The sequence below is a fragment of the Mastigoproctus giganteus genome, chromosome 5 (genome assembly GCF_048544385.1).
Source record: "Mastigoproctus giganteus isolate SK-2022 chromosome 5, ASM4854438v1, whole genome shotgun sequence".
Taxonomy (NCBI): Eukaryota; Metazoa; Arthropoda; class Arachnida; order Uropygi; family Thelyphonidae; genus Mastigoproctus; species Mastigoproctus giganteus.
This window is the reverse complement of record NC_143579.1, coordinates 147,507,850-147,526,634: the sequence shown is the minus strand read 5'-3', so window position 1 is coordinate 147,526,634 and position 18,785 is coordinate 147,507,850. Positions and strand designations below refer to the sequence as shown.

At 39.9% G+C, this 18,785-nt stretch overlaps 1 protein-coding gene across 1 annotated transcript; it reads left to right on the top strand.

Moving 5' to 3' along the window:
- Positions 1-260: 260 nt before the first annotated feature.
- On the top strand, positions 261-18,413 carry LOC150085756 (polycystin-2-like). The gene is made up of 5 exons (XM_090374681.1): positions 261-315; positions 4,887-5,010; positions 8,579-8,829; positions 12,301-12,472; positions 16,924-18,413. Exons 3-5 carry the CDS (start codon positions 8,617-8,619, stop codon positions 18,411-18,413), a joined length of 1,875 nt encoding a protein of 624 aa, XP_090230807.1. The 5' UTR covers positions 261-315; positions 4,887-5,010; positions 8,579-8,616.
- The last annotated feature ends 372 nt before the right edge of the window (positions 18,414-18,785 follow it).

The following is an 18,785-nucleotide window of genomic DNA, read 5'->3' as shown; positions in this document are numbered from 1 at the left end:
TGCTTCACAAGATTTTTTAATTACATTTAGAGGAAGAATGGAAGAAAAAATATTCCGAAAAAGTAAGACAAGGCGAGAATCCTTCAGTAGAGGAACAAAACGATGTGGAGGCCATCGTATACCACCGAAAGAGAAAATTTACTTTTCCCTGGTATTTTGTGCTCATAGGGTGGCTTTAGTGGCAGGGTGCATTGGTGTTTCGGTGTTCTTCTTATGGGCATACGGGATTCAGTTTGGCAACGCAAAAACAACTAAGTGGCTAACATCCATTGTTATCTCCTTCTTTTCATCAATCTCATCACTCAGCCAATTAAGGTAAGAATTTCATTCACGCAGAACTGCACGCGGAGTGAATCATTGGGAATAGTCTAGAACTTGGTTCTTTAACAGTTTTATATATTTTAATTTTATTAATATTCTGACGACAATGTCAACAGACAGAATTTTAATTTATTTATTTTATTTATTTATTTATTTTTTTTTTTTTTTTGCAGTACATCTTTCATTGTTCAACTTGCGTGTCCATGCAATGATCGGTATTTGATGTCAATGTTGCAATATACCACGAGTTGCCTTCCCATGAAATTATCTAAGAATTTACTCATATAAGACATCTTTCAATTCATATTATGCTATTTATTGTTGAAAGTGAACATGAAAACTAATATTTTACAAGTTAGCAAATGTTGAAGGGATCATTGCTAAATTAGAATAAAAAAATAATAATTAGAAACATAAGTTAGTGTCATCAAACCCTATCGTACGACGCTAGCTGAAGGGCAAATATACCGTTAGACTCTTTGTAATTTTACCATGCTCTCTTTACCAAGTTAATTTAGTTACAATCATAAGCAAAGAAATTCTCCAGCAATTTGTTTTCTTAAACCACGAACTCATTTGTGACACAAACACCAATGATCCACCTTAGATCCCACCTGGGCACCTCGGGGACTTCCAGAGGTGCCCAGGTCAATGGGATCTAAGGTACTGGTCCTCCGGTTTAGCATCACCGGGTTCCAATGCCCATTGCCTACGTTCCATACTAACATCACAGAAATGCAGCGTATTTGCCATGCGTTGCAACCAGTGGAAATTTGGAAAACGGGATCTCGTGGTTCCCTTTACTTTGCGGGACATATCATATCTCTGCTTTGACAAGACGGGAGATATGTCCCGCCACGGATCAATCGGCTCGCCTGCAAGGGTGCACAGCGTAGATGTAACGTGCATTCCCTCATCGTCCGAGGAACAGGATTTTGACTGAGGGCGGTGCGGGTATGGTATTCGGGTGGTCCGAGCATTCCATTCCTTTGGGCATTTATTGCTGGCCAGGTAATGGACATACTTTTCGGCTTCGTAGTGGTTGGAAACACGGACACTATGAATCCTTATAATCTAAAAAAAGTCTGGCTCCATGCTAGATCACATTGCCTACAACAAACAAAGAGCAAATTTCCTGCGTGCTCGGAAGAGGGCACATAGTAGGTATATCCAGAGAAGACATCCCATTAGGCATTCCAAGCGTATCGTTTCCACAAGTGGTCGTCAGGTAGAAATGGACGAAGAAACGATAAAACTGTGGACACAGTCAACCTTCCACTCTGACCAGGAAAAACATTCGCACTCCCTGTAGCGGCCATCACAGATAAGACCAGGGCCAAGATTGCGCATTTTAAGATCTCAAGGGAAATGATTATGAAAGCAATATACAGCCTTTCCAATAAATCTACAGTTAGTCCCGACGGATTTCCCCTCTTTATTCTCAAAATATGCAGTTTCTATGTGATTGACCTGTTACAACACATCTCTAACCGTAACCTCGAGACTGGTATCACACCGAAAATTTGGAATGTCTACTATGCTTTTTCATGCGCACGCGCCATAGTTCACCTGCAGTTGTTTCGATTTGCATAACGACTCGCTGGTCAAAATGTTTTGGCTCATCGGTGTATATTTCCCTTAGTTTCTTTACTTTCTGCTGGCAGAATATATGACAGATTATTAAACATTAGGAATGTTAGACGTCAGGACCGGCCAAAGGGAATCTTGGCTCTGCTTTACTTCTGTGACCCGTTCGACCAATTCTAAGGTTGTCTAGGACAAAGTACAGAAAATGAAGAGAAAATATACATCGCATCCTCCATCGATCCTGTAACATAAAGGATATGCAATTTCTAACCCTCTGGAGGAGATATTCTCTAAAGTATCAGTTTTTTAGTATGACCCCCCCCCCTAGAATTTCATAGTAAAAAACGTTGAAGCATTTCAAAATGTTGAAGGATGACGATATGCACATCACATATGCCTATGGTCTTTCCAGGAATACATAGTCATTAGTGGAAACAAATGAGATGACCAGTCGCTCCAATTTCTCAGGAAAATTTTTGTGCCATTAAAATGTAATTTAGTTAACTCTTGTCAACCTTGGTTTTCCAATGAATATGCTAAGGATGTCCAAAATAAGAATGTAGTTTAACGCAATTGGATTTTATCCAAATCTCTAGCTGCATATTTCTGGCTACAACTAAAGCTAAGAGTATAAAACTTGTTTATCCAAATGGTAGTCGAGCATTCTGCTCTCTTGCCAAAGCTATTGATCTCAACTTCTGTCCGTCTGTACTTCCACCTGTCTACGCGGTAGCACAGTGGTATCGTCACCGTCCTCCCCACGCCGGCTGGAAAAGGCCCGGATTCGAATCCAGTCGATGACGCGAGGAACTTTAATGGGCTTTTTTCACTCCGTGGCTGAGTTAGTCGGTCTCTGGCGTAGATAGCAAGGTGTTTTACCCCAGAAACTGGAGTTTGTTTCGTCCAGAAAAATAGGCAAATCGATCAGAGAACACACGCAATTTACAGTCATAATACATATATGGAAGAGATTTCGTGTGGCCATAATATAATAATTTGAATTTTTTTTTGTACTTCTACCTACGTTACGACATAGTGGTTCTATTGCATTCTCAACTAAAGATAAAGCCGACTTACTAGCATCCTACTTTTCTTCTAACTCTTGTATCGATGATCTAGGTAACCCATCTCCTGTGTGGCTTACCAAGGTCCAACACACTCTACTCAATGGCTCCCATCGTCTTCCGACAGAAGGATGTTAAAAGAATTCTGAACAATCTAGACGCCAAGAAAACTATATGCTCTCATGGAATTTCTCCACTTGTTCTAGAAACCTGTGCTCCTGAGCTTGCTCCTTTTTACATTTTTCATTCGACTTGTATTTTTTCTTCTACTTGAAAATTTGTCCATATCTATGCAGTCAGTTCCTAAAGAGGATGACCAATCCCTCCCTTCCAATTCAACTTCCATCAACTTCCAACTCCTAAACTTTAGGAGTTGGAAGTTGATGGATCAATGATTGCCAATATGAATTCCATCAGTGTCGATCCACTGGCGATATTTTTTGAAATAATTGATGAAATTAAAGTAGTTTCTTTTGGCATTTCTAAGATTTTTTTTTTTTTTTGATCGTGTTTGATATACAGATCTTTTTAAACAACTTCCCATCTTATGGCCTGTCGACTATTTTTTGCAACTGGGAATCTAATTTTATCACCTAATGCCAATTCTAGGTGATAGAGACGGCGCATTATCTTCTAACTTCTCCAATAATAATGCTGGTGTTCCCCAAAGTCAGTTCTTTCTCTCACTCTTTTCCTTTTGTATGTTAATGTCTCTTTCCACAGACTGGAAATCCAGTCCATAATTTCACCGATGCACACTACATTCCACTTTTCAATTTGGGAAACCCTGCCCTGCCCTGCAGGGCAGGGTTTCCCAAATTGAAATTTCCAAAATATTTGGGAAATTTCCCAAATTTCCCAAAAACAGGTTCAATTTCTCGAGTAACGCCCATCAATTTTCTCTAACTGTTGATCTGAGGTAATTCTTCAGTGCGGTAAAGAAAACTAACTTTAATCCCTCTAATCAATTCTGTCTTATATCTCTCAAAAAAAGAGCCTACTGCTCCTTTGCTCGTCTTCGATGGCACCCAAATTTCTCGACTAGATCACATATCTCTATTAGTAATTATCTTATCTTCTAATCTTTCATGGCATAACCACATCACAAATATTGCTTCCTCTACATCCAGAAAACAAAACTGGGATTTATTTTTCCCTCTTGGCGTTACTTTTCTTCTAAACAGCTGTAAAAATCTCAAATCTGCCCTACCATGGAATATTGTTCCCACATCGGGTGGTGGCCCCAAAACCTCTCTCAGACTTATAAAATCCATTCAAAAGAGGGCAAGAAGGTTAATCAGTGAACCCTCTTTTGCGAAGTCTCTCCACTCTCTGTCTCAAAGACGTTTTGGTTCTACTGTATGATTTTTTATATATACTCCCAATGTTCTTCTGAATTATCATCTATAATTTTCCTTCTCTTTTCCAAACTAGTCCAAACACGCGTTGCAAGTAGTCAACATCCATTCACTATCCAATTCCAAACTCACGGAACTAACTTTTTCTTTTATTCGTTTATTCCTTCTGCTTCTATTTCTATAACAACCTCCTTTCACACATATTTCCTGAAAATTATAGTATAGAGAAATTGAAGCCTATGCCAACAAGTGTCTTGTTTTCTCAACCTACAACTCATACGCTATTATAAGTTCTAATACCTTTCGTATTTGGGGCTTTTCATAAAAAAGTAGTAATTAAAAACTAATAGCGTGCCATTTTGTTAATTAAAAATTGAAGCATTGAGTTTTTGAACATATTAACATTGCTCTCCTGAAAAGAAAGAATTCTATTCTATTATTTTATTTTTCCATGGAAAAATTAACGTTTTCAATAATAAAAGACAAATTTTAACAGCGTTCATTGCACTTATTGTTTCTCTATTCGTATTTAAAAAAAAAACGTTTAAATTTTTAGATTTTCGTTATTGCGCTGATATTTTCTTGCATCTGTCGCAAAGTAGACTATGACGAAGATGATGCAGATGAAGATGAGGAATTTCCTGAGTTACAGAAGGACGAACAGTGGTTGCACAAAGCACGTGAGTGAAACAAAAGTTTTGGTTTTATTGCGATTAAATTATGATATTTTAATTCTGGAAGAATTCAGAATGCGTCGCACCTATTAAAGACTAAAATGCGTCCATGATAATGTCAAAGATATGTTCTTCTGTATTAAGGTAATATAGATTAATTAGTGGCGTGGACAAATTATTTTTATTTGCATTACACAGTATTTAAGTGTGCATCGTGTCTATTTTACTCCTATGTGGAGAAAATTAGGATAAGATCAGTACAAGAAAGATGCTTCTAAGTCGTCCAGATAACTGACTGTGATATCGAAGAATCGCTAATAAATTGTGCGATTAATAATTACTGATTTAATGATGATTGGAGTTTCTATATTATTTTTTAAATCTCTGATATTGTATTATAAATGAGATAGAACGGATATTTTCTCTTGTAAAATACAATACTGTAATTTGATGCTCGTTTTCTTTGAAACTATATTTTATTACATCGTGAACTCGTGTACGCAATACATTTATGTGTGTTTGTAGTGATTTCTTAACGCTGCAAGGATGGCGAGAATAAAAATGCAGAAACTTTCCTGTAAGCGTGCCTTTCCTATAAATACGAGTTTTAAGCTGATTAGTATGGTAAAATTTTTCATACGCTAAAAAAGAACTGCTAAGCCTCCACCTCACAGCAATCAGTCACGTGGTTGTTATATTTTGGTAAACATTTCTCGAGTACAGTATAGAATATTTAAACCGATATGTCTCGAAGCGGAGCTGTCCCCTAGGACTAAGTAAATCAAACTGGCTAAGGCATCAATATGTGGGGGTGTCAAAATGAAGAAAAACTTGGTTAAAATTACCTAATATAAGTAAAAATACGAAAGCTTAACTAAGTGCATGGAGAAATGGTTAAGACTGTTGATAAAAGCCTTTGTTGAGGTAAGGTGTACTGTATTATTAAAATAACATTTCGCGCCTGCATTTTGGCATCCCCAAATGTTGGTGGTGGTGGTGCCTTAGCACCAACGTCTGGGGATACAAAATAAAACTTATTAGCACAGGGTACTTGGCACCCTAATAAGTTTTTGCAAAATTTATTTTGGGGGCCAAGAACCCTGCGCTGACTCTGCCTGTGGTATGTTATTTGATAATCGAATACGCGCCTGAAATGCTTAGTTAATACCAACCTGACTTGTTAGGATTGACTAAGTACACATCAGCAGGTCAGCAGGTCAGCAGGACTGCAAGCAAAATCACGATCAAACTAAACAACGAAAAATTAGAGCAAATACACCGCTTCAAGTATCTCGGAGTGCTCATTGATGACCAGCTGAACCATGAGGCCGAAATCAAAAGCAGAATTGAACAAGCCAGGCAGGCATTCACCAAATGGAGAACCCTCCTCACCGACAGAAGCTTGAACATCGTGCTCAAATTACGCACATTGAAATGCTACATCTGGCCAATACTGCTCTACGGTGTAGAAACCTGGACTCTAACATCAGCCACTACAAAAAAGCTCCAGGCCTTCGAAATGTGGCTCTATCGAAGAATGCTGAAAATTCCGTGGACAGCCAAGATAACCAACGCACAGGTCCTGCAGGACATGCACACGGAACGGGACCTGCTCAAAACCATCATCAGCAGGAAATGCAAATACCTAGGTCACATCGCTAGGAACCAACAAAAATATCACCTACTACCACTCATCCTGGAGGGAAAGATCGAAGGCAAGAAACGCCCAGGCAGACCGAAAATGGCATGGCTAGATAACATCAACACCTGGCTTCACATGACAACAGCACAAATTCTACACGCAGCGCTAGACAGAGAACAATATCAAAACGAAGTCGCAAACGCCATTCGGCAGCATTAAAGAAGAAGAAGAAGTACACATCATTGCAGCAGTTACTCTGATGCGTGTTATTCATTAGAACGCTATAAATTCTTAATTTTCTTTTGTTTATTTTTTTCCCATTGGATAAAACAGTATTATCTACAGTTCTTCGTTTTCGGTGTATGTTTTTGCATTTTGTGAGTACATGACAATTAGGGACTGAGTGATTCTAGTGTGTGTGTTTATATTTGATTCTTATTACTTAAAACGGTACCAGCCAACCAATGGCAACCCCGCTGTCGGTTACACATAATTTAGCAGTACACTTATATACTCCCTCTCCTGTTTGCCCAAGTACAGGGAGGGAAAAAACCTGCCATGACCAAAAAAGATTGATATGAACAAATTGAAAAATAATCAAATTACATAAAAAGTAAAATATACATATAATTAAATATCAGACAAAGTCCAAACTTCATTGGAAAGATATGCATCTGTTCACAGTCTGTTGGAAACCCAGCAGCGCCAGGAGCTGCCAAAAGAAGAAATTCCAGCACAAGGAGCTGCCGAGAACAGAAATGCCAGCACAAGGAGCTGGAGTTGCAGTGGATATAGCAGACTCAAGCCTTCACAATTTCACAGAATTCTAGGTAATTCGGCATACACCATATCGCATTACAAATCCAAGGCTTCCAGATGCAGAAGATGCAATATTTCTTAGGCAGAAGAGTCTTCCGTCTAAGGAATATTGCAGTTGCAAAGGCTTGGAAAGCCAAGAAGTTCCCCTGTTTATCAACTAGAATTGTCTCGCAGCCTTCTGCCATAAGATTGAGATTACTCACCTGAGATACCAATTCAATTCATAGATCGCAGTACTCCTCATAGTTGTACATAATGTTCCCATGATTATTTTTCGCCACAATGACAACTAGATCTTTCATTAATTCCTAAATCATGCAACTTTGCATTCATCGAACCATGACCAGTTAACAATAACATAGCTTGTAAGTTTGGGGCAAACCATCTGAATTTTATCAAGGCTGCATTTCTTTCTTAAATCTGGGAAAAAATTTTGTGTAATCTGCCCTTTATCACAAACACTCCAACGCTCTTGCCAGACTTTTACCAAAGCATCCAAGATTCTTGTCCTTTCCTTCCTGGAATGTGCCAAAATGTCCACCTGTATATTCAGAAAAGAACAGGGAATGCCACGGCGGAAGAAGTAAGCCAAAGCACAGTGTGTGTGTGTAAGTGTAAAGTGTATTCGTGTCAAACGGCATCAGGGGTTTTCCTCCATCTCCGCGTTGTATACATTGTCATGTGAAACAGAACACTGTTGAGGCCAGAGATTTAAAAGTGTATGGATTTTGTACATGTGTACTGTCGTGTACCGTTGTTCATCTGGTCATTTAGCCGCTGGACCCCTACTGAGGCCCAACGTTGCCCACACTTGGCCCCGTGGAGGCAGACCAGGTACACCAGTATTACAATTATTTACTCTGGCAGGCCCTGCCACCTAATTTCCTGAGATTTCAGTGGCAAGGGCCTATATAAAAAAAAAAATAATAATAATAAATAATGGGGTAGACACTAGAGGTTTAGGTAAGGCCGAGATAAGTGTGTGTGTGTGTGTGTGTGTGTGTGTGTGTGTGTGTGTGTGTGTGTGTGTGTGTGTGTGTGTGTGTGTGTGTGTGTGATCATCACAAATAAATAAATATTTATTTCAATTTCGTGCATTTTTGCCATTTCTAGCATGCGCTGAGGAGAACTCGACCTTACAGTACCGCCCAATGGACTTGAATGCCTTGGAGATTGCCCGCAAGGAACGAGAAAAGGAGTTAGCAATGTACGAGATAATGAAGGAGATGGGAATCTGCATTTTCTACTTTTGGATTCTACTAATAATCAGTTATGGCAGTCGGGATCCGAATAACTTCTTTTTGAGACAGACGCTGGTTAATGGATTTATAAAGCCAGGAGATTTGTGGAACGAATTTAACAACGTGAGTGTAATCCATTCCGGATGTTTTTTAACAGACCATCCCATTCTAATAATTTCATAGATTAAATAAATATCTATTCGTCTTATAACGAACAGATATTTAATAATGAATTAAATGCAATGAAACACAGGGTAATAAATTAATGAAACAATGTGATTTTCGAAGGCGAGTGAGTAAATTTAAGTCTGAGTCGATCTCTCACACTTGGATTGCACGGTTTTATGCTCCCAGAAACTAGTGTTTTTTTTACAGAAAACGATCAATGAAAACAGGCAATTACAGAAATAATATACTACTGACGCCTCATAAGCCTTAGTTGCTTTGGCTCTTAGCACACACATAACACCTTTCTCTGTTCTTGGTGACCCGTTGTGAAAAGGCTCATAAAAATTCCTCAGGATCACTGTTGGGCACCAACAGTGATCCTGAAGCACAACTGATGTGGAATTGCAGATGAAACAATTGGAATTGTGGTAGGAGAGACAATTGCAAAAACCTCTGTAATAACATAGCTGTTGGCCCTAAAAGAGAAAAGTGGGAATCATGCACTAAACTTCTTTTAAGAGTTTGAATCATATAACAATCCCTACACAGTAATAATCAAGAGCAGCACTCGTTCTTACATGTATCCAGTCCAAGTCTTTCTATCTGGAAATTACTAGCCTGATTAGTGGTCATATTTGAACTCTCCATAACCTGTTTATAAGCTGTCAAACATATTTATAAATATTTTTATTTTGACTTGGCGCATTATGGTTGCCTAGTTGCCAATGCTCCATCAAACACTAAATAACAACTAAACTATCTTATATCGAAATAATTATTGTGCGTTACTTACAGACAACATGAGGAAGCGTAAGAGAGCCTCGTGGCAGCAGCTTTTGTCTATGACTGGAAATAATGACCTCTGGGAAGTGGTTTACCGTATAGTGACCAACATACTCCCAAGGGGTGAAGTCTTATGCTCCACAATCAAGCCTGATGGTTCTCTGACGTTGGCATGGGAGAACTCCACCTCAAACATGCCGACCTTCTCTTTCCTGCTAATAATGATCCATTAAGCCTAGAGCAGCAATCAATTGTCTCTGGATATGAAGAATATACCACTGATAACTTTGAATCTTCATTCACCTTAGAAAGTGAATGGAGGTTCCGCGTACTTTCGGATTGTCCACGAAAATCCGAAAGTACGAGGCCATGATAAGAGGAGTCAGCAGAGGCAGATTAGGGTTTGAAACGTAAAGCTTCGTCTCTCATCTACAAAGCGATGTTTCTCCCAATTGTTTGTTATGGAGCTTCAGTTTGGTGTACAAAAGCCACCCTGGGAATGAACAAGCGTAAACTTGATTCAATACAGAGATTCATGCTGTTGTCTATCTGCATGCCGTGCTGCATCGTCAGCACCTCTTCCCTGCAGGTTATCACTGGATGCTTGCCGCTCTATCTTGAGGTAATTAAAAGGGGGCCTTTACCATCGATTAAAGAAAGGGCTTCCAAGGCAGTTGTTAGATCTTTAAATGGACCTTACGAACGACCTGAAACAAGAAAGAAAACGGATATTTAAACACCTTCAAGGATTCGTGGGAAACCACGCCAAAAAGAGAAATTTCAAGAACATTCTTCCCATCCATTGACATGACCTTCCCAAAGCCCCCTTCCTGGTTTTCGCCTGGTCTGCAAATTACATTCCTGATCACAGGACATGGTCCATTTCAGCAGAAATTGACAGCAATGAGAATTGAAAGAAACCCGTTCTGCCACAGTGGCGGAGAGTCATGGGAGCACCTCATTTACAATGATTGTAGGCTAAGTTATTTTTTTGCGGAAATCCAGGGGAACCCTCGCAACCAGGAAACATACCTGCTTCAGGATGAAACAACATACAAAGCCCTAACGAGTCAGCAGAGGCGGACTAGGGTTTGAAATGTAAAGCTTCGTCTCTCATCTACAAAGCGATGTTTCTCCCAATTGTTTGCTATGGAGCTTCAGTTTGGTGTACAAAAGCCACTTGGCCCGTCTGCAAGCTTGGCTCGTCTGATGTCTTTACCATCAGACGGGCCAAGCTTGCTGAATTTAGAGCTGCCGAGAATAACGTCCCCCAAGTGCAATCACAAACTGGGGTCAGATAGCCTCTTCCCTACTGATATGGTGTACTAAAGATTAAGGTACTATGCTGGCATCATCATGGTTTGGCACTAACTGGAGTGTCGGACTCTCAAAGAGCGCTTGGCCTTTGGCGCTCATGCAGGGGCACCTACCCTGTGAATTTTTATCACTTTCCTCAACCTCTATTTCGCCTTACTCGGGTGGACTGCCTTCTCAATCTGTCCACTTTAGCTTTTCCTCACATTCGGACCAACCTTCCTCTCGTTTCCCGGTTTTTCCCTTCAATTTTTTTTTTTTTTACTTGGTCTCCGCTCAGGAAGCTCAGACGACCCTGATGGAGACCAGTCAGAGAAAAATCAGCAGCCTGGCTACATTCTAACAGTGTGTGCGGGCAACGTGGGGTCCCGCCAGGGGCCCTGCAGCCAAATGCCAGAACAGAACCTAACACATTCAACAGAACGCTTTTTCTGGCATTTACAGTGGTACTGTATTTCTTCACAGCGTACATGTGGCACCTGACCCTAACACTGTGCACACTATGCACTACACGAACACTCACTAACCTGCATAAATCTGACCTTTACAGAGTTTCGTATTCATCGGATTATTTGACGCGAAGTTTGGGGGAATCCAGGGAGCCACACTACAAATAACACTATGCAGTACTACACGCATCCACCCCTATGGCATTTACAGAGTTCTGTTTTCTCACAAGGGAAATCACCGGTGGCGCCTTACCCTCAACACTATACCAAGAATATTTTTCCTTAGGAGACTTCGATAAAGTTCATTCTCCTAAGTAATGCCTCATATATGCCCCCTTCCTCGGTCAAAATTTGTTTAGAGGAGAAAGTGAAAACTTATTCAAAGAATTAGCACTGTTTGGCAACATGCTAATTCCTTTTCAATGAAATCCCTGGCAATTTCATTGCCTTTTATGTCTTTAGGTAGAATAAAACAATTATTAGCAGGGAATACATGGTTTTCTTTTCCAAAGAAGAATACTGCCTCAGCCCTTGGCCGCAAAAGATAAGGCGGTAGTGCGAAGAAGTAAGATCGAACTTTAGAACAGATACGACAGCCCAATGTTGACGTCAATTTTGTGAATGATTGTTGAAACTTCAGATTTGTGTGAGGGAGTGCATTGGTTAATATCTCTCTCTCTTTCTCTCTCACACACGCACACATACTCTCACACCTCTATTTTATGACCTCATATTAAGTATCATAAAATACAGTTAAATACTGTACCGTATTTTATAATAAAACTTTACAATAAAAAAATTGACACCTACTAACCAGCTGCGTGATAAATGAGTTTCTGTGAAAATGTTGCCAACCCTATTTGTTGTTTTCTCCATTTAGGTAAACACGGAGATACGATTCTGGAACTGGACACGTGAAGCATTAATTCCCGAGCTTATAGCTGGAAACTGGTACAATGGAAACAGCCCTCTAGGTTTGAGACTGTATTTGGATGACAGAAATAACCTGAAGATCGGCTACGCAGTTCTACGACAAGTTCGTGTGATACCAGGTATTATTAATGCCGCGAAGGCCGTTGTGGTATGAATTTAATTATTAACTCCTTTATACGTGTTTCTTAGTCACACAAAATTATGCAAATCCTAACAATATTCCCATCACAACTCTAATATTACTCGTAGCCAGGAGTTAGGGATCATTATCATTGTTTGCAATCAAACCTTTACACATAGCTGTGCTTTAACTTCTCGACTGTTTTAATCATCATTTCGAGTTATCCGAATATATTTTGAGTTATCCGAATATATTTCTTATTAAACTATAGTAGTGGAACGGCATTAGGAATCATACGCAGTTACAACGGAGGATTTCTTTCTTTGCCTTTTTTTTTCGCAACCTTGTAGGTTGCGAAAAAAAAACCAAAGAAAGAAAAAGGTCTGAAGTTAGTGGGCTATCAGCTAAACTGATGGATTCTACTGAGAAAGATAATGTGGCAAGGTTTCATAGAAGTTACTGATACGAGCGAGATGATCTTGTGCTAAATCAGCAGCAGTCCACACTGGTAGCACAATGGCTGAGTTATTCGTGTCTCAGGCGTGGACAGCGTGGTTCACCCGCCCTCCCTCAGGAAAGGAAACTCGGGTTTTTCGTCCAACAAAACAGACAACTGGACCAGAGAAAGCATGTGATATACGCATGGACAAATGAGTTAGTTCTCGGGCAATCCTGTTATGAGAGTTTTAAAGTAACCAGTAGCATGGTTTCAAATTGCAATATGAAATCACCGCTGGAAAAGTTCTTCAAACCATCCGAAAGACTATGATTTCGAGTTATCAAAACTTAGTTATGAAGCCAGAGGATCTGAATCTCCTGGTAATCAGTCTGAAGCATTACGTTTCTTTGGAACCGATCCACTTTGTTCCACTGGAATATACAGTAGAAGAGATGCTAAAGTTAAGTCAGCAGAGGCGGCTCATGGGGCCGAAAAAGGTAGTTTAAAAATTCCTCAAATAGAAGACAGTGTTCAAGTTGTCTTACAGACCTTCGAGTGTTACTTTTTGAGCTGGTCATCTTTTTCCGCTCACTAAAGACGCCACCCAGTTAACTGACGGCCACATGAAGCCAATATCTTCAGGAGTTGGTCTTCTATTCGTGTTCTTATCAGGTTACTTAAGATACGCGTGGTAATCTTCTAATATCCGGCAGCGTGATTCAGAAAGACATGTTTCAGTCGGATCACGACGAGATCTGCTCACACTTGATGCACTAATAAAAAAAAAGGGTAAACTGTAGCCATTATCAACCCACTGCAGGATGGAAGCCGCCTAAACAATTCATGTTGAAGGAAATGGATTATAATCTGCCACGGAGATCCAGTGCTGGTTGGCAGACCGACCGTATTTAGCAGTCAGGGGCTTTAACCCCGGTCTAACCAAAGAGCGTGTGCTACTGCACTCCCGCTTCTGGCTACGGAGCCACTAATCCCGAATTTTAATATGACGGCACTGAAAAATTTCGCATGCCAAAATTCCGAAATCCTGCACGCAGTAAGGAAACTGCTAATTCCATTCCATGGCAAGTTGCTGAAACCCGCGATTCGGGTCTAATAGTGGAACTCCTTAGAAAGTGAATTAGTTTCATTGTAGGGTTTATGCTGCTAACAAAACTCGCAATTAAACCTCGAACAAGAGCATAGTGGATACCACAGCTGAATCCACCTTTCCTTATTTCCTTAAAATGGAAAGGTAGATTTAGATTACCTTTCTTTTCGTTATTAAATAAGACCAATAAACAAAACAATATTTTGATGGCCGACTACCGCCTCTCAAAACAGAAATCGACGTTATTTATTTCTGCAAAAAGCGTGGTATACAACCTGAACTACGACTGAAAACTCGTCTAATCGCAGTTGTCATCTCTTTTTCTCCCTCTCTCTCTCTGCTTAATTTTAAGCCTAATTCTAGAAAATAAACTCACTTGTACCACTTACCTAACCAATGTTTAAAAAATTAAACATCTTCAAAATTATTTCTGCAATAACATGCGAAGCTGATCGGTACCCCCGTCTTCCTGATAACATCCATCAGTAAATAGATCAGTCCGATCCACTTTGGTCCATCTGACTCTCCCCTGCTGTAATAACTACTTTGAAGATTGTTAAAAAAATCGTTACCAGCTCATAACGTCTGACACTTGTACTCAGCTCATTCCTTGGGAATTTCTCACTGTTATCAAATTTATGCTGATGGTTTGAAAGAAGATATTGCAGTAGGTGTAGCTGCAAAAGTGGCGAAACTAACATACCACCAACTCTGTCAATGAGACGGGGGTCGACGGCTAGTTTGGCATGATTGTTCTGGCGGTGGGTATGTGTGTGTGCCAGAATTTATATTTTTACCTCTGAGCAGTAATATTTCATCATAAACCATCCTATAGCCCTTCTCTCAACCTTAAGTAAATTGTACGAAAGACTACCTCACAGCAGAACACTAGCCCACTACACTGCAGCAAACCTCAGAAACCCTAATCAACTCCGGTTCAGGCTTGGTTTAGGGTCAGGCACCACTGGTGGTTTCCCACATCTGCGCCGTATATACTCTGTGATGGAACGCAGAACTACTGTTTGTTTGTTATTTGGTTTTTAGGAGCATTAGCAACTAAGGCCATATTGCTCCGGGGATATGCGGTGGTCATTCCCTGACCTTTCCGCATCCTCCGTATTTGGTGGTGATGGGCTCGAACCCCGGTCTAATCAAGAAGCGTGTGCTACGCACTGCTGCTCCTTTCCACCTGGCTACGGAGGCGCCACAGCAGAACTACTGCAAAGCCAGAAAAAAGTGTAATGCCTGGTTTATGTATTGTGCTTTGTTCTGTTGTTGTGTCGCTGGCTGCTAGGCCGCAGGGTCCCGCCACTACTGGGAATTGAGCCAGGCTACTTATCGTACTCTGGCCGGCCTCTGCCAGGGTCGCCTGAGCTTCCTAAAAGAGGCTATTAAAAAAAAAAAAGTTTTTGTTGAAGAGAGCATATGGAGGTGTAAGAAGAAGTCAGAATGTGGAGAACAGTAGTTGGAGTGGACCAATAGGAAAGGCAGTCCACTCAAAGTTAGGTGAAGGTCGGGGATGGAGAAGAGGGCTAAAAGTCACAGGAGCAGGTGCTTCTATATGAGCTCCTTGCTCTCTCTGAGGAGTGCTAGCATGAGTAACCAAGAGCATTCACAGGAGCTTCCCATAGGGATCGGTCCTGGGGCCATTCCTGTGGAACATAGTCTTTGATGAATTTTTTGCAATGGACCTGGGAGGGTTGGATCCTAGGCCTTTGCTGATGACCTAGTTATGATCGTGGCGTTGGACTCAGGCGAGTGGAGGCCCTGGCCAACTACGCTCTGGGGATCCTGTAGGAATGGCCGACGACTCACTGCCTAAAGATATCATCGACGAAGACTAGCTCAATCCTACTGAAGGGCACGCTTGATATCAGAAGACCACCCCAAATTAAGCTCCAAGGGAACACAATAAAGCTGATTAAGCAAGTGAAATATCTAGGATTTACCATAGATAACAACCTCTCCTTTAAACCGCACCTCCTATACTTAAAATAAAAAAAAATAAGGAAATACGCGGTCATGATTGCTAGGGTGTCAAGGCGAGACTGAGGGAAAAATAGACGCACCTTCCCTCTCTCTCTCCCTGTATTACAAGGAGGTTTTCATCCCGGTGATCACCTATTATCACTCTGTGCATAATCTGAAAAATCATATAATCTTTCGTAAGCGCTAAACAGAAAAGTATTAAATGGCGTGTACTTTTTAAACTGATAACCCTGCAGTATTCAACTTAATTTCGAGAATATACTGCCATATCTCGAAATCTTGTGCTGTGCAGGACTTGCTGTGAAATTCAATAAACAATTGTTTATTTATATCTCTTATTATATCAAAATGCATTTAGTTCGCTTCACTCCTTTTAAATAAGCTTGGAAATAAAACCCTCAAAATCAAACTACCGGATTTACAGAATTAGTAAATAGCAAGTACCGAGAATAATGGCAATTTTAATGCAGGTGCTTTCAAACTGTGAGTCGCAACCCACCGGAAAGTCGAAAACAACTGAGAGGGAAGTCTCAGTTTTAATTATTAAAAGTGAGTAGTATTTCTTCCCAGTTCAATCCAAATGAAATCGTTAGTTTTAATCCCGAGGGGAGGGGGGGTCACACAAATTTAACGTTTTGTGTTTCAGGGGGTTGCGGTATCGCAAATTTTGGGAATCCCTGCTTTAGATGGTGTACTTGCTAATTTATTTTTAATGACGATATTGATATTTTGAATGTCATACTTTTCATTTAAATTTGGCATTTATATAAATACCAATTTTAATCCTTTTTTAAGATATTAATATAAGTAAATAAAAAATTTAGTGTCATGCAAATTTATCAATATTTATTTTTATTTTATTTTTACACCAAAAACATAAAATTTCTAAAGTTCCATCCTTTTATAATTTCAGATAGTTGCAGAGTACCTAAAGAAATTCAGAATGTCATCAAGGGGTGTGCTGGTTTCAGCGGCATGGCCAAGGAGGATTCAGCCACGTACGGACACTCTTGGAGTAATAATAACACCATATCTTCACTCGCGTACAAATACCTAACAGCAAAACAGTTGAAGGGCTTTCCGTTTTGGGGTCTTCTGGACTGGTATGGAGGTGGTGGTTATGTTGTTCCACTTTTCAAAAGTTCACCCAAAAAAGAGCAGCAGTTGCTAATCAACATGACCCACAAGCTGGAAAAAGAAGGCTGGGTGAATCGCCATACTCGTGCAGTGTTCGTAGAGTTTGGCGTTTACAATGCTCAAGTGAATCTCTTTGCTGTAGTTACGATCGTAGCAGAGTTTCTACCTGGAGGAGGAGTAATTCCTTACTATCATATCGATCCTACCCGACTTCTGAATTATCATGCTGGATTTGGACTTGTGCAGTTATCATGCGAGATCATCTTTGTCATCTTCACCATTTATTACACAATTCGTGAGTTACTTTCCATATGCAAGCTTGGAACAATAAAATACCTAGAGTCTTACTGGAATGTGATGGAGATATCTGGTTTATTAACGTCGTATACAGGAATTTTTCTTTACATCTACCAGCTAGTGCTGACCCATAGCATCCTTCGCCTGTTCAAGGAAACAAATGGTATGGGTTACATTAAGCTCCAAGAATCGGTACTGGTTGACGAATTTCTTTCTTACACGATTGGCTTCCTCATGTCCCTCGCTACGCTGAAATTCCTGAAGCTTCTTAGATTCAACACACGACTAGGGATATTACAAGCCACTCTGCGTAAATGCGCAGAAGAGTTGCGAAGTTACGGTTTGTGCTTGATGATTGTATTCTCCGCATTTGTTATATTGTTTTGGTTAGTACTGGGGCGATTTCTCCTTGAATTTTCCTCATTTATCAATGCTTTTGAATCTTGCATCAGCATGATGCTTAAGAAGTTCAATTTTGATGACATGGTTGTCGCTTCCCCAGTCATTGCACCAATAATCTTTTTTACGTTCTCGCTAGCCACAGCAATTGTTCTGATCAACATTCTCCTTACGATTATTATTCGCTCCTTTGAAACAGTGAAGTCTGAGGCTAAAAATAAAAAGGACGAGTACGAAATAATGCAGTATATGATAAATCGGTTTAAAGGTTGGTCAGGAATGGGAACTGCAAAAGTGCGCCCTCTTCCGCCAATCCATAAAAATAACGAGAAAATGCAAGATACCTTGGCGGCATTCCCTCAGAAAGTTGATAAACTGTTGGAGTTCATCAACACTATCTATTTAGACAGTCAGATTGATTTCAATGACAAGGAATTTCTTAAGAAAATGTCTTCATCTTACACGGATAATCCATTATCCCAACAAACAGCAAAAATTCCAAGGGCAAGACCCAATTCGATCATAACAGACGTTCCCTACACTGTAAAACAAAGGTTTGGAGATCTCTGAGATGTGTCCAGGAGTTTAACTGGAAATGTGATCGGCTTTAAGTCTGGTCTGCTTTTTTTTTTTTTGCTTATAAATAAGTCAATAAAGCATTAATAAAGTATATTTATTGCAACAATATGATTATAACGGCAGGAAACTGTTTTGTATTTACACTTGCTCTCTCAGAAAAATATGATGTTCACATTAACAACATTTTAATATAATTTTATATATTTTGACTTTTCAAAATATGGATTGGCATGTTCGAATGAATAAGAATAGCGTGCATAAAAATTTAGTAAACTCTCTGACGTGTTAAAAAGTAGGTAGCAAATTATGAGTTAAAATAAACCATCAATACACTTAGCACAGCTGTATTAGCAAAGCAGGGCA

Coding starts and splice junctions, on each gene's coding strand:
- LOC150085756 (XM_090374681.1), top strand. CDS start 8,617: ATGGACTTGAATGCCTTGGAGATTGCCCGCAAGGAACGAGAAAAGGAG. Junction 8,830..12,300: donor TGTGGAACGAATTTAACAAC/GTGAGTGTAATC, acceptor TTCTCCATTTAG/GTAAACACGGAGATACGATT. Junction 12,473..16,923: donor ACAAGTTCGTGTGATACCAG/GTATTATTAATG, acceptor TTATAATTTCAG/ATAGTTGCAGAGTACCTAAA.